Source organism: Theobroma cacao, chromosome 2 (assembly GCF_000208745.1).
Source record: "Theobroma cacao cultivar B97-61/B2 chromosome 2, Criollo_cocoa_genome_V2, whole genome shotgun sequence".
NCBI lineage: Eukaryota > Viridiplantae > Streptophyta > Magnoliopsida > Malvales > Malvaceae > Theobroma > Theobroma cacao.
In genome coordinates this window covers 11,444,369-11,472,265 of record NC_030851.1, presented here as the reverse complement: position 1 = coordinate 11,472,265, position 27,897 = coordinate 11,444,369, and the positions used below count along the sequence as shown (strand labels likewise).

Here is a 27,897-nt window from a genome sequence, read left to right as displayed (position 1 = left end):
ACTTCTCAGCAACATAACTGCTTGATTGATGACAATTAAAACTTTATATATATACTAAATCTGCCTTTTGAACAAATGAGAAAGTCATCAATTGGTTCCCCCACATGAGTGATGAACCCCATCGGCCATCACTTTCTTTTTCAAATTTTCACTGTGCAACAGATATACATGGGCTGATATATCTCAATCCAATTCCACTGTTACATCAATTTCTCTCTTTACTCTCTCTTTCTCTCTTCTCTTATAAATGAATTTAAATAACAGCTTACGAGCACGCGTTTCAAAATTTTGCAAAAACCTTTCACAAAGAAAAAGGCCATCCACAAATTTAAAGAAACACAGCAAAAATAAAAGAAAAGAAATTTGTCTACCAAGTCCATACAAAACAGTAACATAAAAACAAACAAATCCCAGAGATCTCAACCCAAGTTGTGGTCTAGATCCAACCTTTCCACACTCCACTTTCACTCTAAACAAATAGCGACGACAAACCCCCACCAGCTCATTATACATCGAGTGTCCCCTTCTCTCCATCTCTGTTTAAGTCACCGGAAAAAAAAATCCACACTAACACAAAAAATCCCATTTTCTACCAACACTTTTTGAGCAAAACTCAGCCTGTATCAATTTTCATGCTATAGTATATATCTGCATAGAGGATATATATATATATATATATATATAGAGAGAGANGATATATATATATATATATATATAGAGAGAGAGAGAGAGAGCGTACGTACTTTTTTTAATTTGGTTTTAATTCTTTGCAGTTTCGTTAATTTTTGAGGGGAAAAAAAGTGACTGAATTGATGCTAGCTGTGTCACCTTTGAGGAACACAACTAACGATGAGAACAAAGGAGAGATGGAGAGTTTCACTATTAGCTCGGAAGAGTTCCCTGACTTCGCTGATGGGAATTTACTTGAGAGTATTGATTTTGACGATCTTTTTGTTAGCATCAACGAGGGTGATATGTTGCCCGACTTGGAGATGGACCCAGAAATTATCGCTGAATTACCCACCAATGGAAGTGAGGAATCAGAGATGAACACCTCAATAGATAAAACTGATGAGGATAATAATCAAAGGAAAGAGGAGGAAGATAAGGTTTCGGGTTCAGGTTCAGGGTTAGGCTCGAGCTCAAGCAAAGGCGAGGAGATTGTTAGCAAAAGAGAGGAACCTACAGCAGTTAAAACACCTACCAAAGATGCTGATAAGGGAAGAAAATCATCACTACAAGCAAAGAATAACAATCAAGGGAAGCGAAAAGTGAAGGTAATTACAAAATTTAAACTAGATACTAATTAGGTTTTCGTTGTTACTAAGGTTTTTCTTTTTTTTTTAATACCAATTGCACGAGTCTCTCTCTCTCTCTCTCATCAATTATGGACCATTCACAGACTTCCAGTAGCACAAAGATATCACGGGAATAATGGGAGTATGTGAATTATCCATGAGAGAGAGGCCCTTTGAAAAGCTAATTGGTTTTTTTTTCTCCTTTTTTTCCATGAGATCTAGATAGGATAAGTCTTTGGGTTATTTTGTCTCGTTGATTTATTCGAACTTGGAATATAATACGGTATTGAAGTAGTGGGTTTCTTGACCTGTGTGAAGGTGGATTGGACGCCAGAGCTGCACAGGAGGTTCGTGCAAGCAGTGGAGCAGCTCGGGGTGGATAAGGCGGTGCCTTCTAGAATATTAGAGCTTATGGGAATCGATTGTCTCACTCGCCATAACATTGCCAGCCACCTTCAAGTACATAACCATTTGACTTCTAATATGCCTCATTTCCCTTACTTCTTCTTCCTTTTCTTATTATCTACGCTTACGGTTACAGACTGTTGAAGCTGCCACATCTATTTCTCTCCGTTTTTCTTTTAATTAACTTTGTTGGAAGAGAGTTTTCTTGATAAGGGAGAAAAGTCGTCGGACCGATGCTTCTAAAGTAATTTCATCAAGAAAAAAAAAAAACAACTTTGATTTTTTTCCGATCTGCTCACAGAAGGATATAAATAATTTTTTTTTGTTTAATTTTCTGCATAATCTGTTTCGATATCCATTTCATTGATTATAAATTTAAGAAAAATATATCATGTAATACTATTGGAAGGATTATTAATGTAAAACTTTCAAAGAGGAAAACATGTTTGTAGGCATGCATATGTTGAGAAGAACAAAATTTTAATTCTATGAGCAGATATTGTAGGTAAATAAGAATTTATTTATTATACAAAATCTAGAATCTCAAATTTGTATAACTTGGACAAGAACTTAGAAATTAAATTGAAACTTCAAATGCATTCTGTTTTACCATATATTTTCTTGATAAATAAATTTATGACAAACGGAGGGAGAGTGGTCTGAAGATGAATGACTTGGTTTGTTGTGCAGAAATATAGATCTCATCGGAAGCATTTGCTAGCTCGTGAGGCGGAAGCGGCAAGCTGGACTCACAGGAGGCAAATGTACGGGGCTGCCACCCCGGCTGGAGGAGGCAAGAGAGACATGAATCCTTGGCTTGCACCTACAATGGGTTTTCCGCCTATGTCACCCATGCACCACCACCACCACCACCACTTTAGACCTTTGCATGTATGGGGTCATCCCACTGTGGATCAATCCCTAATGCACTTATGGCCTAAACATCTAGCTCATACACCATCCCCGTCCCCGCCGCCACCGCCTACTTGGGGCCCTCATCCTCCACCAGCAGACCCCTCGTATTGGCACCATCACGACCAACGTGTAAGCCCGGGTCACCCTATTCCCGCTTGCACCTCAAAATGAAGATCTTACTAAAATATACATTAATAAGAGTATACATGCTATATAAAAGTTTAATGAGGTCCTTAATTAATTTCTTTTTACCTATCCTGATTCCTGCTGAAAGTGGCATTTTCCTTCTCCTATTGCAGGCACCAAATGGACTAACCCCAGGAACACCTTGCTTTCCACAGCCGCTGGCACCAACGGTAACCAATCACTCTCTACTCTTTTGGAGGTTTATTACCTGTTTGTATCTCGACTGTATTTAGATTCATGTAAATGTTATGTTGGCATCATGAAATTATATGAAGCTTTTTGAGCTTAGTTATATGATTCCGTCCATGCAGAGATTCGCCGCACCACCGGTCCCTGGCATTCCTCCCCATCACGCCATGTACAAAGCAGACCCCGGCATTGGCGTCCCGGCCGGACAATCAGGCCCCCACCCGCTCATTGACTTCCACCCGGTTAGTAGGTTCCACTTTACTTTCAAGTACACCTCTGCTTTAATGAAGAAAATAGGTACTAGTACGAACAAATTAAATATTTTACAACAATTTCTTTTTGATTTTTTTTTTTTGAAAAGCAATTTCTTTTTTATTATTAATGATTGGTTCCAGTCACGTTACTAAAATTTTAGTTATTAGTTGAATAAAAATAACGCAAATCATGATTTTTCTTAATTCAATAAGTTCAAATATTCTTTTAATTATTTTATGAAAGCAACCTACAGAAATAGCTAGCTGAAGCTGAGCAAAAAAAGAAAGCTAGCAGAAATTGTTTATGCATAATAATTAGCTGTAAATTGAGTGGTAACTTTCTTATCTATACAAACATGCATGTCATCTTTTTTCGTTTTGGTTAGATTTGTTTATAATAATATGAGTAGTGGTAAAACCTTTGATAAAATTAACTTAATGGTGATAATAATGTTATATAATGTGGTGTGAAACAGTCGAAAGAGAGCATAGATGCAGCTATAGAAGACGTTTTATCAAAACCATGGCTGCCACTTCCTCTTGGACTGAAGCCGCCATCTACCGATAGTGTTTTGGGAGAGTTGCAACGCCACGGAGTCCCCAAAGTACCACCCTCTTGTGCTTGATCTCCGATCCTTACTAGAAACATCCCTCCGAAGGCGCGGCTGTCTCTAATGGTGATTTCAAGACTGTGGAAATCCCTTAATTCGACGATATTACCCATGTTAGGAATCTAATGGTTCATGTAGAAATCTAATCTTCTAAGATTTTTTCTCTCCTTTTTTTTTAATTTTATTATCAATCTTTAGTAGAACTTGGTTGTTCTTGTTCCCTTGCAAGGACAGCTTTATTTATTACTCTTGCCGATCCATGTCTGATAATAAAGCCAATTTTGTAATGGTTTTATGAATGAGATTATAATAAGCAACTTATTATCAAGAGACCTCAATAGTACGAAGCTTAATTAGAACATAGCTGTTGTGTTACAGTCTATACCAATCTCTATGAGGTATTGTCTGTTTTGACTCACTAGTCTCACAGTTTTATCCTACAAAAAAAATTTTATAGTTTAAAGTATTGTGAACCCTTGTATGCCTAATATCACTTTAGTACATAGTTAATGTAATATTTATAGTTCCCTTTTCTAGGATTATGACATTCACTCTTACTCTTCATTGAGAGTTTTTTTTTTTTTTTTGCTAATGTGAAATTCATGGCTAACATCCACCCTTACTCTTAGCTAAAAGTTTCTCTTCGATGTGGGATTTTATGACTCTACCTGCTAAAAGCATTATCTTGACTATATGATATTCACGTCCACGCGAGGACCATGACACATTACATGGCTTTTCATAAAGCATAGAAAACCTATTAATAGGCATTGCATGGTTTCCTTCTAGTCACTGATTTGCGATTGAAGTGGAAAGAAACACTTGCAAATTAAATTTGTATAGGAAGATATCGTCACCAAGATTGTTGGGAGCATTCTAAATTAATTTCTAACCACTAATGTAACATCAACTTAATTAGCTTTACTGCATAAGCACATGCCTTTATCTAAATTAGTCGTACTAGTCGTCTTTTTTGAAAGGATACTTGATTAGTAGACATCCCTCCAACTCTCTTGAATGTGAAGCTATTTTTATTATAAAATTTTTAAAGATTATTTTTAGGTTAAATTTTACTGTTAATTTTTCTTCATAAAATTATAAAAATATTTTTAAGGTGAACAAATGAATTAACTTTGAATTACAAATATTTTGATAATTTTATTAGTTAAAACTAACAATTCAACCTTTTGTCAGAACAGAAATGATCCACAATGTGTTAATTGGAAAAACCATTTTCATAAGATTCTAATTAATTAAGGGAAAAAAATTACAAAATGTCATAAGAAAAGTTAAAATCACAAGAATTATAGGTGAAGTTTATCCTATGAAAATGAGATTTTAAATTAGTTGGCATGAACTTTTTAAGAGACTTGATAAACATTCAACATTTCAAGATTAGACATTAAAGCTTATAATCATGTTGACTTTGTATCTACCAAATTTTGCTAATGAGTAAGGATACTTAATCAAAGCGTAATTTATTGTATTTTCTTTTACATATCCGTTTTCCAATATACATCACATCACATTTCTTTTCTCTTTCTCTCTCTTTATTTATCTATCATTTCTATGTATGTAATATGTAAGATGTGTGGATGTTCCTTCCATATGTAGCTATATGCACTGATTCGATGCATTAATGATAAAACAAGACAAAATTGATGTATCAATTTGATGCATTTAGTGAGGTTTTTACCTTTTCTATATAGTATGATTTTATATATATGGTCTATTATTCATCAATTTAGACTAAACATTAGTGGACAACGCATAACTTAATAATGACAAGTCATTAATTTGAAATGAATCTTTAATTTAATTATCAATGGTTCGTTCAAACACATTATTTAATTTATTTAAGATGAAAGTCCTTGTATTTAAGATTAAGAGGCACCCTTGCAAATTGTGGTTCTCATCAAAGTACGGGCAGATGATTCTAACGAGAAAGAAAAACTACAGACAAAAGTCAGTGAGTGCAGAGACTTAATAGGACCACATTGTCAATCAGGGGGCTCTGATTGGCTACGGGTGGGCCTACTTTTATGATCGTCGTAGTTGTGGCACGAATTTCTAGGAGTTGTCATTAAGAAAAAACTGAACAAAATTGGAATATTTTTTATTAAGAAAGGAACGGTACCTTTTCTGTATTATTTAATTCCTTTTTCTTCCGGCAAAGCTGAAAATGTGATTGTCAAGTGAGAATCATTTATAGCCACGGGATTAAGTGAGAAAAGGTTAGGGGCCCACCTATGCAAGGAAGTACTGTAAAATCCAACGTTTGAAGCCATCAAGATGACGACGTGGCAGACCCTTCCTCTAACATTATTTATTTATTTATTCATCGTTTTGAAGTAACAGGAGAAAATCAACATCGAAGAATAAGAAAAATGGATCATTGTTTCTGGAAATAGAAACGCTTGTTTATTTTAAGTAGGAAAATACAATTACCACTTTACCCTTAGTATTAGATTTTCTTCTTTCCCGCTGCCCATGACCACTGCCGATCGATAGCCCCTGTTGCCAAAATCCAACCGCTCGATGATTATTGATCAACTGTGCTGTTATAGACGGCTCCTCTCTACTCTCTCTCTCTCTCTCTCTCTCTCCTAAAGCCTACAAATTTTAAACAGAATCTAATTTAGAAATATAAAGATAAAATAGGAATTATGATTTCCTTCTTCATAAATAAAAAAGTTTCTATTTCCTTGTTAATTAGTAAATATTTCTTACCATGGTATAAAACAACAAAAATTTCGTCCGTTACCCTTACTTGTAGTTTTCCCCCAAAGAGAAAGAAAAAAAAAACAAAAAACTCTAAAAAGAAATTTCTCAAAGTATAATAGATGGCATATAATTAAATCCTGTTAATGCAATAATCAATTATTTCGAGCTTGCTATCTTGTTTTCTATTCTCCATTCTCTCATTATAAATTGGTAATCATGGATGGATCTACCTTTAGACAAGTAGTATCCACATGACACCATTTATTTATATTAATTATGTTAGACTTTTATGTAGTTAATGATGTTCATGAACTCATTAATTTTTTTACAATTTTGTAGAGGGTGAGGTTAAAGATTTCAAATTAAAGTTAATTTATCAAAAAGTAATTTATATACTAATATTTAAATATTATATGGAAAGACAAAAAAAAATTATTTTTATAATGTAAGATTTTACTAAAAAAAAGATAAACTTAAATTACCCTCTCTCTTCAAAAATTTAAGTCCTACTTTGAATATGAAACCACTCAAAAAAATTCCTAACTTCGTCTTGTCAGTAATGCATGGATAATTGGATATGGTTTATCTTTTCTCTCTTAACTATTTTCAAAAGTTTTATTTTATTATGTATTCAAATTTGTTTCTAACTTTTAATTCATTTATTGACACAAAAATAAGAGACAATCATCTCTTGTCCAAAAGTTTATGCCTAAAAATATTCAAACCTTTTAATTTTTTCTTTCAGAAAGTAGATTATTAGGAATTTAACCTTTTCTTTTTCAATGCTCCTTGTGCATTTTTTTTTTTAACAAAAATCCAACTATGGTTTTCTTTAATCCTTTAGTGGGTTAATATTTCTGTTACATTTAATACATTGAAGAACACTATGGTTAATGTAATTAAAAAATGTGTGATGTTTTTTATTAGTAAGATTTAATTGAGATTTTATTTATTGTTTTGATAAAATCCATCCTAAACTTCTAGTGTTGAAATGTTGATCACCCAACCCACCTTTTGCGAGGAGCTTGAGATCATAAAATGCCCCGTTGTCGTACTTGGGTCCTCGAGGATCCATTCAGACATTGGGCTCGGCTTGGCAAGCAGTTAGCAATTGAATGTTTCCTACTTATTAGGCCCAACATCTTTAAAAAAGTGAGCTTAGGGACTTTCAAACAAGCCTGTAATTTCCCCTAATAAGCCCACTTGCAAAACTGGATGCCTCATTATTGTGCCCGAAAGCCAATTTGTTTACTCATTTATACTTTTAGTTTGAGGGCACAAATTACACAGCTAACTTGCTAAACTCAATCATCATCTTGTAACCAAAATTTAACATCTAAGTAAAAAGGGTGGACCTTTTTTCAGTCTACCTCATTCTGGATGTAGAAGATTGTTCATTAATGTCGAACTACTTTACTATTTATAACTGCAAAATATATCCTGATTTTTTATATTAAATTTGGTAGTCCATCTCTTGAAATATAGATGTAAGAAATAATTTAAAATTCTAAAAAATTAATGTAAATTACTTGGGAAATAATAAAAATTAACAATGAATTTTAGTAGTTGGGTATTTGAGTTCAATTATGAAGAGTATGGTAAGTTTTAATTGAAACTCCAAACAAAGTTGATTAGTATTATATTATTAAATGAGCCTACTAAATTGGAATATACATGAGCCCTCAGTGTCATATTTTTTCTTTTAATTCTTTTTTTAAAAAAAGTCAAAATGTTCACACACCAGAAAAAGAGGTCAAATGTAGGAAATATTAGGGAGTTATAGGACTTCAATTTCAAGCCTCCCCGCGCATCACGCCAGCAAAACATCTATATTCCTTCAAGATTACTTAAAGAAAGTAATGACTAGAGTGTACCAAGCATGCATATAATATATATATATATATATATATATATATACGTATGTGTCTTTTTCTTCATAAAATCTTACTTAACCTGGTCAATGCCGAGAGTAAATTTAACTTGATCTTGAAGCTAAACGCTTTTGGTTTGCAGTGCAAATATGTGATTGATGGACTTAAAGGGAACTGCGAGAAAATGGAGAAACATTCAGGCATGAAAAAGGAAGATTAGTCTGTCTGCCATTGGTGGTCCAGGAGCTAATTAACCAAGAGCATGTGCAATCCAAAATGACATATATAGATGTCGGCTAAGTTAGGCATTCACTTGAATTCAAGCAACATGCGTCTCCGTTGCTCTTCAATGCGTTAGCCGATTCAAAGAAATGTCAATGTCCATCTCAACAACAACGTTTGAGGTAATCAAACGCAATGATTTCCCTTGATCAACTACAATAGAAAAACATCCTACGCCATTGCTCAGTATATATATATTCCACGAGAGCAAAATGAAAGTTTAGCATATATATGGATGGCATCATTCCTTGGATTAATTATCACAAGCTAAGCCAAAAGAGCATGCCGATGTCAAAGCAATGATTCTCGCCTTAACTGATCATAAAAAGAAGAGAGGAGATTTCAGTTTTCAACTTCTTTTCTTGTAGATCGATATAGTGTACACCTAACTAACTTAACTGACATACATATAGGACCCATTTTCATTCCCCACCGTTTAAGGAAAGCAAAAGAGAGGAGCCTGATCATTCAGCTGGTAGAAAAAGGAAATTAAAATAACCTCCTTTTTGACTGAGATCAATGAAGATTTTAGGTGTCTCGCATGTTAGACATATTCATGGAATGCACATGCTGCATGCCCTACACGTCATCATTTTCTTTCCCTTTCCTCAATCGGCGCATAATTGCCCGGTCATCAAGAGAGCAACAAAGCCCTATAAAAAGAACTTTATAACTAGTGGAGCTTGCCATCAACTTACACTACTATTTTCCCATGGCTTCCTTTGCAAAGCGCTTTACTTTTTTCTTCCTTCTAATGCTATCCTCCTATGTCCAGATTCAAGCTAGGGAGAGCAAGTTCTTTAGCAAGATCTTCCATCTTGGGGCCAGAATTTCTCCTGATGAGGTACCTACACCGACGCCAGCACCAGCACCAGCACCAGAACCGGCTAACTCTGAGAGTCAAGATCCTTATTATGGCCTTTATGGTCAGGGCTCTGGTATGTTCCCTCCTGCAAAAGATCCTGTCAGCACTACCCACACTCCCACCACTGCTACCACTTTCGAAAATGATCTTCTCGCTGAAGAACTTGACGATGAAAAATTTGAGACGGGCTATGAGAAAAACAGCTACAACAACAATGGCTACACCACCAGAAACTACAACTACAACAACGGCTACACCACCAGCAATCACAACAACAATGGCTACACCACCAGCAACTACAACAACAATGGCTACTCAAGTAGCTATAAGACTAATGGCTACGCCAGCAACTACAACAACAATGGGTATGAGACTGAGAGACAAGGAATGAGCGACACCAGATCTGTGGAAGGTGGCAAGTACTATTATGACGTGGAAAATGTGAATTATTATCCTGAAGGATATGAGTCAGGTAAAGAAACTTCTAAAAATGAAGGTTACTATGGAAATACAGAGAACTCCAATGAGTTCAACTCCATGGGAGAGTTCCAGGAGAGCCAAGAAGAGTATGTGCCCTGATGTTGTTCAGGAATGAAATACACACTACAGTGGATACATTTAAAGACCCGGAAGACTAAGTTATGGGAATCTTTCATGTTTTATTTTCTAATCTCACTTGTTTTTGCACAATTTTTAAGCTTTGCAAATCAAAAAGGATTGAAGACTATACCGTTTCACATTGGACTTGATTGTATACATTTAAGGGTAGCTATTGTTCTCTTGATTCAAATCAGCAAAATCAATTGGGTTTGCACAATTATTAATCATGCGCTGAATTTAATATTCTGCAAAACCCTTATATACAATTGATCAAAAGATAGTAAACAAGAGAAAACCATACCAGTGCTATTAAAGCAGCAACTCATCTTTTTTCATGTGAAGTAACATGTATACAAGCAGTAGTTACACAATCACTGGATAGATCCAATATAAAGCTACACCAAACCTATACATGATGGTATTTGAACTTGGCAACACTAAGACAAGACCTCATCAGAGGTAGATTTTAGTCGGTCACAAATTCATGATATATATGATCTATTCAATTCCTATTGAACGTCATTAACCCTAAGCAATATGTTAAAGCTTGCTTTGATTTCAGGTGTACAAACGGCGGCTGGGAAGGTACATGCTCAAAAACCGAATTAAATAAGTCCAAAAATGACTCAGAAATTTTAAAAGAATAAAAGTCCAATAAACTTCCGCATGCCATCCATCTAATTATCAATGATTTACATTTTGTCAGTAAAGTTTTCATGATGATTTAACTACAGCTCTTTTTCTGTTAAAGCGTGAGTTACAATTTATATTCTTTTTTTTCTGCTTTGATTAATTTGGTAATTCCTAGGTGTAATAACTAATTGGAAAAATACCCATTCTACGCGACGGGTTTGTAAATTTTATGAACAATTGATGTTAAAAGTTTAGTATAAAAAATTTAAATTAGTAGAATCAAGAATTGTTTATTAATGTTAATAATTTTTAGTATTATAATTGTTATAAATTGTTTAAAGAAAAAGAAATAAAATGATGTATTTGTTATGATGCAAATGTAAAAAGATAGATTATGCTACGGTAAAAATGATATACAGTAATGGATAAATAGTTCAACAGGCTTTGTTATGATAAAAATAATACCCAGTAATGTATAAATAATTAAATAAATTGTGTTAATTATATATAGTTTAAAAGGCAAGAATAAAAAAGATGAATGTTTATTGCAAAATTGGTGGAAATTTTGTTATCAACTTTAAAAAAAGAAAAAAGTATTCTAAAAAAAGATAGTTTTCTAAGCAAAAAAGTTTTTGAACTTTCATTTATTTTCCTGTTTTAGTCTTTGGAAGTTGGATGTGATTAATTGGATAACATATCAAAACATACAATCTAAATAATTAAATCTTTAAAACCAAATAAAAATAATAAACAGTCATAAGTTGAAAAAAAGAAACATCTCTTTCCTCATTTATGGTAAAAAAACAAAAACCTATAATATTGCTACATAATGAGTTTACAACATTTTCAACTTTGACATAAACCTAACTTTTTCTGCATATACCTTAAAATTATGCCAATCCTTCCAAACACAAACTGTCTTTTTCTTGTTTTGATGAACTTACAAAACTCAGGGATTGTTTCAATAGAATTTTGCTGCTTTTTCTTAGTTACAAACCTCTAAGACCAAAGATTGATATAAATTAAAGCTTACTGGTGAATAGTCTTGCTCTTTTAGGGACAAAATGAGATTCAAATGACTTCAAGAAATTTCGTTAAAAAAAAAATTAACAATTCCAATATGAAGCACATTCCACAAGGCCAATTGTGCCCAAAAACTTAATTCTCATCTTTGGAGCAAAACCCTCAATGTGATCTTTCTCTTTTTGCAAAACACTTGGAGATACAAAGAAAGGGAAATAGTAGTTCTTGACTTTCGTTTTCTTGATTTCCACGTCAAAGAATGTGTGCAATTTAACATCACAAATGAGTTAAAAGAAAGGTAAAGAAAAAAAAACCAAGGAATGGCATCCGTGGCCATTTTTTCCCTTGTAATTAATTAACACTTGCTATTTACTAATTAAACTGCAATGAGTATAAATATTATGACTTAATCTCCCAGTTGAAATTGCCCATGACCTCAGAATATAATAGCTAGAAATGGCATTGCACTCAATCATTTCACTATTGACAGCAACCTACAAAGCCAAAATGTATGATATAATCATAAGATACTCAGATCCCAATAAAGTAGTATAACAATCACAAAGGAATTGTATCATTGCAACAAAATATATCTCAGAGTACCATTCCCTGAAATTCTCATCCTTAGTAAAGGAGAGACCCAAACTAGTCTCCTCCATTTCCTTCTTTTTTCCTCCTAGAATATGAAAAACACATCATTTGCAAGATTAGAAATGAACATACTTTTATGCATGCATTAACAATGGATCTTAACAAACTTGAGCAAAAAAAAAAAACTTACCACCGGTAGACTTTTTCTGCTCTCATCCAGCCATAAACTTCAAGTATAGATAAAATAAAACATAATTTAGAACAATTAGAAACACATTCTAGGCTTTGCGGTTCTTGAGAACTATCTTCCAATTTGCCAAGGTGTTTAGCCCATAGAGACATCCGATAACCATAAACCTATGTCCAACAATACTAGTGTAACTAATAAATCTAAATAGGAATTTAGGCAAACATTAAATATATTTTATACCCTAGAGATACTATTCTCCATGCTCTATAAACCAAAAAAGTATAAACCAAAAAAATAGAAGTAGTATACATAAATGACTGTCTGGCACTTTTTTGAGCATTTAAAAGTGAGTACAGACAAAATCCCAAACCTAGCGATTCGGAAGGGTTTTCTTTCCATTCGTGGTTTACTCTAAACTCTTTTCATCAAGTTGTTTTTAGGTTTTGAGATCTACTAAGTGGTGATCAAACAATTAGAAACATTAAATACAAAATTGGAATAAACAACTCATATTCCAGTGATCATAAGCTAAAGAGAGAAAAAAAAATTCAAACTACATGTTGAGTTCAATTGCAATCCTAAATAAATAAATTTAGTTCGTAACTACAACTAAAAACACAATCCAAAAAAAATTAACCATCAATATAAGTCAAAGAAAGTGAAAGAAGAACAAAAGTAGAGAGAGAAACTAAGAATTATCAGATTTTGAATCCTTAATCTTCCTTGTTTTTCCTTACTTTCTTATTTGCTTGATGGCTACTTTTTTCTCCAAAAAACCTTCTTTAAATGTCCTCTTATATTGCTCTCAAAAGTCCCTTTTAAATATCCCTCAAAAACCTAATTTTATAAAAAAAAATCAAAAAACTAAATGCTAGGTTTGTCGGGTTAACACCACGGCCACTGTCCTTGGGCACTGCAATGCCTTAGCCTTGGGTGGAAGTATGGTGTATTGATTCTTCACAGCACCGTGGCTCTCCTCTATTAAAGCCATGATGCTGTCCTCTCTGGTCAATGTATAGTGCTTTTCACATCATGGAGCCGCGACCCTAACCTCTTTAAGGCCGTGACGTTGGCTCCTTTGAGCAGATTCTATTGTAGTTCATCCTATTGTGATGCAATTTTCTCCTTGCTCTGATATGAACTAGGTGAAGTGGTAAACATGAAAGTTGTAGCTCTATCTCTTAACTTTCCAATGGTTTAAGAACCATGTTAATTGGACTTCTGTAATGAGAGTTATGCTCAAAATATTGTAGTATGTACAAAAAAACACTAGCCATGCTTGTACGGTTCATTACCAATTGAGGTCTTTTCATTTAAGAACCTTTAAGAGCAATGGGCTAAATCAGTAATAACTAAACTAAAAGCAATATATGATAAAATTAAACTAAAACAGCTCAAATTAAAATAACTCAACATGATCTCAGCTAATTAAGAAAAATAACCAAAAACACCTAATTTTAAACATTAATCTCAAGAACTTAGATAATTTAATACTCAAAATGTGACAAAATAACTCTATGTAATAGAATTATCACACAACAACTTTCCTACTTTCATGCGAACAAATAATAGCAAGAATAATTTGTAGATACTAAATCACAAAAACATACAAATAGATGTATTAATACAACAAACAATCGACTAAAACTTTATCAAAAAAATTTGTATATAACGAACAAAATAATAACACAATAGAAAATAGAACTATAATTACCCAAACAAAGCAAGAGATATAAACACTTTAAACTCACACGTCAGCCGATATATCCAACTACAGATGCTTGAAGAATTAAGGAAGATAGCTTAAGAATTGTCAATAATAACCCTAACCAACTGCAAGGATAAAACAAAACATAAGGATCGAATAACACATATTTCAACATGTTTACAACAAATGCAACAATAAAACAATCCATTGAAATATAAAAAAACTAACTTACAGTTAAGTTTCAAATGTAAACATTTCATATGAAACATTTTAGTCACGAAAACTCATACAATAAAAGACGATACAATTATTTGAATAATTATCCAAAAGTTCATCATTGCTATAAGTAAATTCATCATAAAACTATATCAGAAACTTGGCAAAAGAACAGTAAACGTATCAAGTAGCCTATAATGAGAAAACAATCAAAATAAGAACTAGTAATATTTAATACAATAAACTAATGCAGACTTGCAAATAGTACATTCATAAAAAAAGAACTTACCTGCACGTAACATCTGCATAAATAATATTAACTTTTCAAATCAAAAAGCTAAAATATTATATTAGCTATCCACTACAACAAAACATCCAGAAGTCAAACAACATATGTAGAATAAACCCACCTGTAACATTCAAACTAAAAAACCAAATTAAAAAAGCAAACTATCATATTAACTATTCATTACAACAAAACATGTAGAAGTTAAATAATACAAACAGAACAAACCCACATGCACCATTCAAACTAAAAAAAATCAAGATATTATATTAACTTTTCAATAACTATAACAATGAGACAAAACAATAAATTTAAAAAAAACAGTGGAATTGTTGAAAAAAAAGCAAAACAACATGAACACACATCTACCATTTAAACTAAAAAACCAAAAGAAAAAAATTTGTACCCCTAAAAACAAAATCGACAAAACCTAAAAAAAATACAACAAGAACAATCCAACAAACTAACTACAAAATTAACAAAATAAAGAACAATGAGTAACAATGATAAGAACAAAAAAACAACCTAGCAAACCAATCAATAAACAAAATCAACAACACAAAATAAAAAAAAAAAGAAAAAATGACTAAAGAGTATTGGAGAAGCTTAAAGAACTAGCACTTTATACTACCACCATAAGAACAATTGAAATAATAGAATATTGGCCCACAAAAGAAAAGAATTGGGTAATACGGTTAGTCACACCACTATACCCATCAAAAATAAAGGAACAAGCTCGTGAATGTAAACAAACTTAAACAATCAATTCTTATTTTTCAAAACAATGTAGTTTTGAGGCACAAAACTAAACCCTAAAACCATCGATTCTACAACCCTTTTTTTATCACAAACCTTAGCAATCGACCCATTCTCGACAAAGATCCATCCTTCACCTGTTCATCTCCTTCCTTTCCCCCTTCTCCGTTTCATTTCCCTCCATAAAAAAAAAAATTGATCATCTTTAAACCCATCCAAAAACCAAAACTTCTCATACCAACATTTCTGCAAAAACCAAGCAGTAATCTCTCGTTCCCAGGACTTTAAAAACAATGTAAAAATGCACCAACAAAAGCCATCTGTTTAGTCCCAAAGCCCCAAAAATAAAATAAGAATCCATCAATGAAAAACAAAAAACCAAAAGAAAATCTAAACCATAATAAATCATAGAAAACAAAAAGATAAAACACCAAAAGAAAACCTAAATGGCAATAAACCCTAGACCTCTATGAAAAAAAAGACAAACCAAAGAAAACCAAATGACATAGCAAGAACGACCCTGTTTCGACCACCACACACATAGACACCATTAAAACGATACCATTCCACGAACAAAAACAAAACTTTGAACGTCATCTTTTTCATGCAATGAAGGGGAAAAAAACAACTATGTCAAAACGACATCATTCCACCACTTGACACACAAAAAAAAACCCCACAATGCCCCAAAAATGACTTTGTTTAAACATACAGAGAGGAAAGAAATAAAGAAGGGAAAAACCACATCCCCCAATTGAACGACACTTGGCGTTCAATTGCAGTCTTAATCACCTGATTGAAACAATACATCTAGGATATGCAACATGACTAACTTTAAGAACTAATTGATGTTAATAGTTTACATTCATATAAGCTATCGTTTATAAGTGAAACAAGTCACGATAGAGATTTTTTGAATCTTCTTAATTTTGTTTTGCTAAGTTACCATGATTAGGTAGCTTGTTATAGTCTTTTATTAGTAATGAATCCATTACAAAGCTTTTCAAGAAAAAAATTTGTTCTATTAGGCTTAGGAAAGAGAACTTCAAATCTAATTATATTTTCTTCGTGTATAAAATATTTAATTGATTTGTTGAACAATAATGAGAAAGTGAGAGAAAAGTCATAAAAAAAACCCAAAAAGCTTATATCTTTTTTTTCTTTAATTAAACAAACAAAAAATAAAATGATTATAAAAAAAGTTCTTATTATTTTTACAAAAATCTAACTATACATTTAACATCGTTACCCCTTTTGAGAATAAAAGTAAAACACAAAGTTTTATATAAGAAAAAAAATAATCTTAGGGTGTTATGTGAGAATATGTCATGCCATAAGGGGTTTATGTGAAATTTACCCTATAAAAAATAATTGATGTTTTAATTATATGTAATTAAAAATTTCATAATATTAACATGTAAACTATTCAATACCATTAAAATTACAAAAAAATATTTTTAAATTGAAGTTACTCAATGCACTTAGAATTTTTATCTACAAATTAAATAAATTGAACTTACATATCCGTTTAGCACTTGACATCTGTCTTTGGTATCTTAACATTTTTGGAGGGTATTTTCAATTTTTCACTTATTTTTTTTCCTTTTCTTCCTCACCTCGTTCTTTTCGCTCATGCTTGCCTTCTCCTGCTTCAACAAGTGGAAGCTAAATCCTAAGTGAAAATTTTTTTCCCATCCAGAACTTTGTCTTCTTCCTTTCTCTTTATCTCTTCTTTCACACTTAAAGACCCTCCACTTAGACACTTTCTTCTTTTTTAGAAAACCCAAAACCCCCTTTCTCATTCACACTAGTTTTCTTCCCTTTTTGTTTTTATTTTTTTTAATTGACCATTACTAATTTTTGAATTTTTTTTTGCAAGTTTGGCTGGTGTTCGTTATCTTCCAACATTAGAAGACCATGGGAAAGTGCACTAGGTGAGTGAACAAATGGGTGACATCGTTTTACTTTTTCTCATTATTATTATTGTCTATTCGTGCTCTTGATATGAGATTAACATGCAGATATGGAGTGTTAGGAAATTTTTACATTGAATTATTTTTCCTCATTTGAGTTTTTTCTCTATGCTTTTACATTCTTTTTTATTTGTTTCGATTAAATTTGTGCTTTTGTTTATTTTAAAATTAGTTTTAACATATTGATAATTTATTTAGTGATTATTATCATTATTTAAAGATTTATTTTATATATGTGTATATTTAAGTAGATTTTCTTTTATCTTGACTTTACATGTATTAGTTATAGAAAATGGAACTATGAAGACAGAAATGAAATAGAAATGTTGTTTATAAAGTAAATTTTGAAGATTTGATTCTTTTATAATTTCATTTAGTTTGCGTTCTTATCTTTCCCAAAATATCAAATTGCTTTTGGTGTATGATGATCCTTGAGAAAAGTGATGATAGAGTACATGTAATTTTGTTGAACTTTTTTCCGAAATCAGCTACTCTTGCTCTTTGGGTTTTCTCCTTTCAAAATAAATTAGCATGATATATGAATCTATGTACTACTTTGCTTTTTGGTATTTATTGTTGACTGTTATATTACGATCAAAAGTTTTCTTGCTAGCAGATCTATGGGCAAAGTTCAAGTATGCTTGCAACTTTATGAAAAAAAAGCTATTGAAGGAGAATTCGTATCTCCATATATACAAGTTTGTTACTTGCTCAGTTAGCACATTACATTGTTGCATGAAATTTTAAATGTTTTATGTAAACTCAAACTAAATAATGGCATTTATTTTGCTATTTGATATAGGTTGCAGGGGATTGTTTCATTAATGCTGAGCAGTTAACCATTGTTGCAATAAGTTTTTGTTGTTTCATATGCTTTTAAAATAATATATGTATTGATTGGTAAATCATAAGAATTGTCCAATTTTAATTCAAAGACACATATTTGATACAAAGGAAAACTCACTAGCAAAAATAGATGATTGTGATATCTTTTTTAAGCTTATATATCTTACTTAAATGACTTATAGGCACTTTGTAAATGGTAAGATATTATTGCTTGTGCAAAAGATGAAAGTACTACTTACGTATTGCCAAACAAAACATGTCAAACCCTGTTCTATAAAATAATTACGACGTCATTTACTTGCTCAATAGAATGTTTGCATGTTTAGGAAGTTCGAGGAATCGTTAAAAGACGATATTATCCCTAATGGTACCATTAAGTCGATTAAGCCTCGAACCAGTTCAAATAGGAATTTTGAGGTGAAATTAAGAGTTTCACAGTTCAGGGATGACTCAAATGGTAATTCGGAGTTCGATGATCAATTTGGAGTCAAACCGAAATTTTCACTATCTAGGGGCAAAATGGTCATTTGCCACCTGGGGACAAACTAAGAATTTTTAAAAAAGATTTTTTTTTGGCCCCATTTAACTTATTGGAGTATGATTTGAGTATTGGAGTATAATTTGAGGGTTTGGTAGTGAAAAAATTTAATTCCGGTGATTTTTGGAGTGTAGGGGCAAAATCGTAATTTTTCCACCGCGAACAAAATTTGAGATTTTGAGAGAATTTAGATCACATTTGACAAATTGGAGAATGGTATGAGTATAAGGGATGAAAAATATGTCTATAGGTAATTTTTCAGTTTTTGGGGCAAAAATATAATTTTGCCACCTCGGAGGCAAAACGGTAATTTTGCACCCCCAGAGCATTTTTCCAGCACAAGGTCTTCATCCATCATCATTTTTGACCCTTGAATAATGTGTAATGGAGAGAGAAAGCTTAATAGTTAAGAAATGACACATGGACCAATAATAAGGTGACATGTGTCAAATTTATATTCATTAATTATTTAACTTTAAAATAAATATAAAAATCAGCCAATTTTCTTTCACATGGCCGGCCAAACAAAGAAAAAGGAAGAACAAAAGGAGGAAAGGAAAAAACAAAAACTTAGATGGGAAAATTGAAGAAAAAGTGTGGGATTTCAAGAAATCAAGCAATCAAAGGTAAAATTTCTTGATTTTGACTTGTGATCTACCTTTCTCATGCTTTTCTCCTTATTTTTCATGGTTAGATTTCATGTTTTCATGATGAATTCATGGCTGCCCAAATGGGTATGGAGAGAGAATGAAGTTAGATTAATTTGATTTTAAGTTATGCTAGTGTTTTTAGTTAGTTTAGCATATTTAGAAACAAAATAACAAGAAAAGAATTCATTTTCCTCCATTACCATTATTGGCCGAATTTTCTAGGGGAATATTGGCTGCTGATCTTGATGTTTATTTGAGAAATTATGATGAATAATGATGAATTATGAGCCTAGAAAAATAATGAGAATTTTCGGAGCAAAAATATAAATTTTTACCCACTAGGGGTATTTTCGTAATTTGCTACCATGATTGATAATTTGCATCACACTGAGGAACATTAAGTCAATTTGGGTGCATTTGAGATATAGAAACTGAAAAAAAATTAATTTGGAGTTTAAACGGACGCGTATATCGATTTATCGTGTAAAAGATCGAAATAAGCTAACATCTTGTTTATGTAAAATTTAGACATTTTGCACTTCATATCATGCATTAGTAGTATAAATTAGTTTACTTTGGTTTAATACCAAAGTAGTAAACCTCTTAATTGTGCAATTTGTCAAGGTGGCGAATCCTCTAGCAAGGGCAAAGAAATCGCACCCGAGGAGTAATAGTTGGAGTGCCCGAATTTAATTTTCGAAAACTGTGAGTAACTTATTATCGTCTTAATTATCTAGAGTAGTTTTATACAATTGTGTGATTTTATGAAAAATGGGTTTAAATGGTAAATTGCTATGTTTTAAGAGAAATTGTGATTTTATAAAATGATTTTATAAATTTTCTGAAAAATCGAATACTGGTTTTGAAAATAGAGTATTTGGAGACTGCCTGCTTGTGTTGTAAGTTTATGGTTTTAAATTGAATGGCTTATGACAATAAATGAGCATGAATGGCTAAACTAATTTTGGTGTTAGAATTATTTGTACTGTGTATTTAGCCTTGAGAGGCTAGGTTGCGATAAATTGCCATGTCATGCAGAAAAAGATTTTATAAATCAGGTGGTAGATAAAAGATTAGCTACTGTAATGGTGGGGGGTTCTGTGGGCCAACCTATTAGAAGGGCACGGTAAACTCCTTTATATTCTCACCTCGGTCGTAAAGGCGCGTAGGATATCTCCTGAGGTGGGCTTTTTGAGTGTATTTCACGTGGACCACCGCATGAGAGTGAGACTCAGCCAACGCCAAGGAATGGCTATGTTTCAAAATAAAAATATGATTTATGCGAAATATGAATTTTTAACAACCTTGGCGGACTCGGTTGGATACCCTGGTCCAGGTGTCCCCGAGTACAGGATTTGGCATGAGCCAAGTTTTGAGTAATTCACGAGCTATATTGATTGTTTGGTTAAAATGAATATTCGTGATGTGAAAAATTTGCTGAAGTTAATTATTTTTAATTGTCTCCATTTACTCGCATTTAGATAGTTTAGATGGTGTCTGTTTACTCACTGAGATTTTATAATCTCACCACCCTCAATTCCTCACATTTCAGGTTCGGGATAGCCGGTAGATAGCCGATTGCATCAAGGACTTCAGTTAGCCTTGCATTGACAAAATTATAGGTTACAGACTCGCATCTTATTGGTTAGTTGGGGGCCCACATGTCATTGTAAAAGTAATTTTATACTTTAGTTATTTGATTTAAAATATGTATGAATATATTTAGCTTTTACACCATGTTTTGGGTGGGTTTCTGTATTTTCGAAGAAAAATGACGAAAATGCCCCTGTGAGCCAGAAAATAATATTTTATTGTTTTGATTTGGAAACGACTTATGATTTCTTGAAATGCAAGATTTAATAATTGTCGCTCATCGGGGAGATGCGGAAGTTGATGCTAAGGCTTGCGAGGTTCTGATTGGCATTTGGGGTAATGAGTGCCTATCGGGACATCGCGGTGGTTGTCACGAGCCCGATGAAAGTTTCGGGTCGTGACAAAACACTTCTTGAAATTAGTAGGAACTTTCAAGTTTTCATCAATTTTCAATGTTTATCTTGCTTTTAGTAGTAGTTATTGTTTTTTTTATTGGTAAAAGGCAAGCTGATGCCTATAACTGCTAGCAAGTTATGTTCATTAATCTAAACACCCATATTTGTTCTCCATTTGCTAAGCACTCTAATAAAGAGGTTTGATATATTCCCTCTCTTCCCATTTGCAAAAAGTTGGGGGATTTTCAAATTAGTTGTATTGTCTTGGACACATGTTCATGTGTAAGAAATGTTACCACCAAAAAAATAGGACATGGGGGATTTGTATATTTTTCGATTTTAGGAATATGTTTGTAGAAATCTATATTTCTTCAACTGTTAAGTTCATAAAATGGAAGAATGAAAATGAGAAAAAGGAATATTACTTTAGACTTTATAGGCATCAGTATTCTTTTTATTTGTTAATTAGCCTAAAACTTTAAGACTTTGCTTTGTATGAGTAATTACAGAGAGAAAGACAAAGATTTAGGAAGGATAGAAAACTGAAAGGAAAGAGAAACAGTGTCTCTTTCCTATTCCATGCTTGGTAGGAAATATGGATAAGTGGTGACAAAATAAAATTGTTTTAATCCATTGCTTAGTACCATTGAAAAGTGGTTTTTCTTTTTAAAAAATAAGTGGACAATACTATAAATCTATAATACTTAATTTACATAATGCTTAATTTTTTCTCAAGTCTTCTTACTTGGGAAGATTATTTTTGTTAATATGGACAAAAAAGGCAATCACTCCTATCCAATTTGAGCACAATTCATTTCTTTCCGCTTTCCAATTTCCCCCCACCTTCCTCCATCTTGCACTTCTCTTATATAAAAAAAACCCTAAATAATAAAACAGTACTAACTACTAGGTATTTATTTGGTTTGTTTGGTTTGATATGAGGTATAATAAGAGGAGATTAGAGAATGAATTTAAAGTGGAATTTTAATGTGAGGGAAAATAACCTAAAATGTAAGGAACTTTGTTTTAGTTAGGTTATTTTTCTCTAGCTCACTTCACTTTTGAAGATACTTAATTGGGTTTGCAGCAATATTGGAAGTGATAAATCTTTACTTTGCGTATGCTCTCGTACTTCTATTGTTTAAGTTCAAGCTTAACAATGGACTTCATGTCGATTTACTGTTAGAATATGTCATATATGATATCACACTAGTCATTTGACTATTATAGAATTTTTGGCATCTAGAATGGTGATTTGGATTTGATTGTTGGTTAGCAAAAACATTAAGAAGTGCTTCAGTTATGTGCTATTAATTTGAGTTTTATTTTACCAGTAGAACATGTTTTGTAAGCTTAAATCTTGTCAAGTATTATAGGTTTAGATAAGGCAAGTTCAAGCCATTAAAACACCTTGGAACTCTCTAAGCAAGGTGTAGGCCTTTGGCATCTGCTCGCACTTTTTGAAAAGGTGAAAGCACATAAGGTTGATTTATATATAACTAGCACTATGAACAAAATGTTTTAAGAAGTGTTATAAATGGGTTATTATTGTGCAAAAAGATGAAAAACTTGTAAGTATATTTTATGATAAAGCAATCACAAATGTGAGCATATGAATGTAAGAAAAGCTTAAAGTCAATACACAGTAGGTTTGATCATGTATATTTAAATAATCAATTTAGATATGAATGTTAGTGTTGTAATAGTAATTATCGTAAAGTAATAATTCTTTCTTCTATTCTCTATATAGGCTGTTAAGATTTGTGTAGTAATTTTGAAAATCTCTAAACCTCATATTGAATAAGACACTTAAGGGAACTATGTGTTAAGTTTGGCTATGGACGACATGCTCGAAATTACGCAACGGAAAGAAAATTAAAACTTTTAAAAAACATATCTCCACTCACAGATCATCATGGTGATATTTTAACACATAGAATGACATATAAAATCATAAAATTAGAAGCTAACCTTGCCAACGTTCTTTTAATTGGAATAGTAATCTCCTCAATGCAACTTGCTAATACCACAAAAAGCAAGAACCTTAGCCAATCAAGCTTTTAGCCTCCAATGGTAGTACGCGCGATTTCACTTGAACTTTTCAACAAAAGAAGGAGATTTTAACTATGTTTATGTGCTAGCAAAAGGAGAGAATGTTTTTCCCTTTCCACTTCTCACAAGGATGGTTGAATCACACACTTGAAAAAATTGCTTCAAAAACAATTTTTCTTCTTCTCAAAGTAAGTGATGGCACATAAGGAGAAAACCCCTTTTTTCTTTTCTGACAACTCTTTTTTTTTTCATGTGTGAAAAAATAGTTAAATTTGATTTATATAGCTAGGTTAATATTAACTTTAATTTTACAATAAGGCCCTCCACATTATAACATAGGCTTATGACTTAATTAAACTATTTTAATTAAGCCCAATGGAAATTAAATTGACATAATTTCCTTTATATTATTACAATTTCGGTATTATAATTATAACTATTTATATATTATGCCAAAAAGTTAATTAAACTCTTCTTTAATTAAGTTTATAGAAGTTAATTACCTAGTATATGATTTAGTCAAACTTAAATCATCACTCCCCTAATTTAATTCAAATGCAATCATTATGTTGGACCCATTAGGTTCTTAACATGTTGGCAATGGAATTGATTAATATAAATTTCAATCAATTAATTTATAATCAATTTCATAGACCAAGATTGACATATAATAATATATCATGGCCACCCAATTGTTAGGAAAGTCAAAGGGTTATTTGATAATTTTTCAATGTACAATCTATCAGTGTAATTCATTTTATCATCATATATCTCGAAAATTATAAAAGCTTGGTATAGTATCTACTTTTATTGACTTCCATATTCGTTCTTGCAGTTATAGCATTAACTTTATGAAAACTTATGAAACCTTTTATAATCTCTAAGTCACTTTGTTCAAGGACATTAATAAGTTAATGTTAATTAAGAACTGATAGAATATGTCATCTAAAACACTTAAAGTGATGATTTCTATCTTGACCACTCATTTGTCTTCACATACTTCATACTATACCAAAAAGCATCTTATTTAGGCATCCTTGGTTAGGCATCGGTAGGGATGAAATTAGAACATGACATTTCACATATAAGACAACCTGGTGTCTTAAGTCTATGGAGTATTTACATGACTAACACATGAGAAGTGTTACATAGACACTAGAGTGTATTACCAAATGCACTTTTTATGGCAGATCATGTTCAGTGAACTTGCTCTCTTAGGCAAGCACATATATTCTAGTTCTAAGTATATTTATATTTCAATCTATAAGATCAATTGCTTATTTTCAAGGTAATAAACATAAAATGTACCAGTCTTTGAGGATCATTGATGTCCAGTCTAAATGATACATTCACTAGGAATACTTTGAGATAATACTTTGATGTATAGGGATCTCATAATTGAAACCCATTACAATTTCTTCGCAAGGAATATTAATTTCATAGACTTTATCTAATTAGACTTATAACTCATTATAATTAATATCTTATTAATGAAGAAAAACCTTTAATCATTCAATATAAATGATATCGTTGCATGATTGGAACTAAACCTTAATCAATCTCAATTGACTGTAGGGCTCATCCCAACACCATGTACCTTTTGAGCTCGCATGCCTTGAACAATATATTTATCCTGTTTTTCAAATAGTTTGTTCATTGATATATACAAATTTTTTTTTCCATTTTGTAACAATTTTGTACATTTTGTAACAAATGTTATTTGTAGATATGTGGAATATTAATTGACAGGATTATTGTCTTTTTATTTTTTTTGAACAACATCCAATTCATTGATGAATGTGGAACAATTTTTGTACATATTATGATGGTTTTTGTACATTTATTGACAAATTGTACATATGTCAAATATTATTTAGTAGGATTATATCAATAATAACATTTACGATTCTCATCATGAATTCATAATTTTTAAAATCTAAGTGTTTATAAAATTTTGCAAATTCGCTGTATAGGGTTGTCAACGGGTAGAGTACTCGTTAATTTCGAGGTACCTTAACCTTAACCTTATAAAAAATCAAACACACGAACCCTATTAACTACTTGAATGATTTTAAAAATTACTACTCTAACCTTAATCCTAATACATTCTCACTACCCTATAATTACCCTAACCTATTTAAAAACTCGATTAGATAAAAAAATTATTAAAATGTTCTTTATGGTACCCAATTACTTGAACCGGAACTCGTTTCCATATACAGTAATATTTCTCCTATATATTTCATATAATTAACTACTAATTAAATTAATAAAAACACAAATAATAAAATTTAAATTTAAATAATCAAAACCTATAAAGTGTGTTTATAAATGAACATAATATATAATATAAATCAATAATATTTTATTGTTTAGTAATTAACTTATATAATAGTAATCATATTCTTTATAAATGTACATAATATATAATAAAAAATATATGTATTAAAAGACATTACAAGTTATATACTATTAAGTGCGTATATATATATTATAATTAATATTTTATAAGTTATAATTTTTGCAATGATAATACAAAATAAAAAGTAAATATATTTATATTTAAAGTGTATATATTAAAATTATTTTAGTGTATATATATAATAGTAATTATATTCCTTATAAATGAACCAAATATATATAAAGTATAAATATTAAAAGACATTATAAGTTAATTAATAATCATAATCTCATTAACTAATTTAATTAATTATATGAGTTTGTCCTTAATAGCATGGAATTAAAAAAAAATAGCTAAGTTTCAAAATTATTCTAATCTTACAACTTCTTTTTAGATAATTAAGTTTATATATTAAAATTTATATGAAAAGCACCCGAGTGTTTGACTCATTGGTTGGTACATTATCCTTTTACCTAAAGAGCATGTTTGAATCCTCCCTCCCCCAATTATAAAAAAAAAGTTTATATAAACAAAAGTATATATATTATAATTAATAATTTTATAAGTTATAATTTTTGTAATATTAACACAAAATATAAAGTAAATATGTTTATATTTAAACTGTATATATATATATATAAACACACAAACTAAAAGTATTTTACTATATGTATAATAGTAATTATATTCTTTATAAATGAACTCAATATATATAAAGTAAATATATTAAAAGATATTACAAGGTAATTAATAATCATAGTTTTATGAATTAATTTAATTAATTATATGAGTTTGTCCTTAATTACATGAAATTAAAAAAATAACTAAGTCTCCAAACTATTCTAATTTCACAACTTCTCTTAAGGTTTGTATATTATAAGTTTATATAAAGAAGTATATGGTATAATTAATAATTTTACAAGTTATAATTTTTGTAGTGTTAATATAAAATAGAAAGTAAATATATTTATATTTAAAGTATATATATACTAAAAATATTAGTATATATATAATATAGTAACTACATTTCTTATAAATGAACCCAATATATGTATAATGTATATATTAAAAAAATTTCAAGTTAATTAATAATAATAGTTTAATGAATTAATTTAATTAACTATATAAGTTTGTCTTTAATTACATGAAATTAAAAAAAATAATTAGATTCCAAAACTATTTTAATCTCAAAGACTCTCTTTAAGTATATATATTTTAAGTTATAATTTTTGTAATGTTAACTTAAAACAAAAAGTAAATATATTTATATTTAAAGTATATATAATAGTAATTATATTCTTTTGTAATATGATGTGATATTCATATTATTTAAACATAATTAATAATCTAATAATTGTTTAATTTAAATATATTAATATTATCACATTAATAATTTGAGTAATCATACTTTTTAATATATTTGTCAGTTTTTAATAAATATATTACTGTTGATTATTTTTAATTTAATCATTTAAATAATAATAAAATATATATAAATGGGTATTGGGATTGGGTTCGGGGTTGGTACCTGCGTAACTCAAATATTAACATAATTGGGTTTGGGTAACGGGTAGTGAAATTACTAACCGAACTCGTCTCAAATTCGATTATAGGGTATCCTACTTTAGCATAATTGGATCCGATACCCTATAATAGAATACCCATTGCCATCCTTATCGTTATGTAGCACGGGTACTCCTCTAGTTAATAATTATAATAATACATTTTAAAGAAAGCTATATGATGAAATTATAATTGTATATGTTTATAAATTAGATAAAATTTTTAATATTAATAATAAAAATAAAAATATGTAATAAAAAAATGACTATTTTAGTCAATCAAA

General features: G+C 30.9%; 2 protein-coding genes across 3 annotated transcripts; both read left to right on the top strand.

Moving 5' to 3' along the window:
- Nucleotides 723-4,196, top strand: LOC18608769 (transcription activator GLK1). The gene is made up of 6 exons (XM_007043626.2): nt 723-1,277; nt 1,617-1,757; nt 2,394-2,747; nt 2,918-2,974; nt 3,116-3,235; nt 3,724-4,196. Exons 1-6 carry the CDS (start codon nt 813-815, stop codon nt 3,871-3,873), a joined length of 1,287 nt encoding a protein of 428 aa, XP_007043688.2. The 5' UTR covers nt 723-812; the 3' UTR covers nt 3,874-4,196.
- LOC18608768 (protein E6) lies at nt 9,424-10,384 on the top strand. 2 transcript variants are annotated; one of them, XM_018114661.1, is made up of 2 exons: nt 9,424-9,860; nt 9,891-10,384. In XM_018114661.1, exons 1-2 carry the CDS (start codon nt 9,448-9,450, stop codon nt 10,177-10,179), a joined length of 702 nt encoding a protein of 233 aa, XP_017970150.1. In that variant the 5' UTR covers nt 9,424-9,447; the 3' UTR covers nt 10,180-10,384. The 2 variants fall into 2 exon arrangements, with proteins under 2 accessions (XP_017970150.1, XP_007043687.2); XM_007043625.2 differs by having other exon boundaries at nt 9,424-10,384.

Bases quoted from the DNA above. Each gene is read 5' to 3' on its own strand.
- LOC18608769 (XM_007043626.2), top strand. From the start codon at position 813: ATGCTAGCTGTGTCACCTTTGAGGAACACAACTAACGATGAGAACAAA. The intron at 1,278-1,616 runs GTAATTACAAAA...ACCTGTGTGAAG, and splicing joins AAGGGAAGCGAAAAGTGAAG to GTGGATTGGACGCCAGAGCT. The intron at 1,758-2,393 runs GTACATAACCAT...TTTGTTGTGCAG, and splicing joins ACATTGCCAGCCACCTTCAA to AAATATAGATCTCATCGGAA.
- LOC18608768 (XM_007043625.2), top strand. From the start codon at position 9,448: ATGGCTTCCTTTGCAAAGCGCTTTACTTTTTTCTTCCTTCTAATGCTA.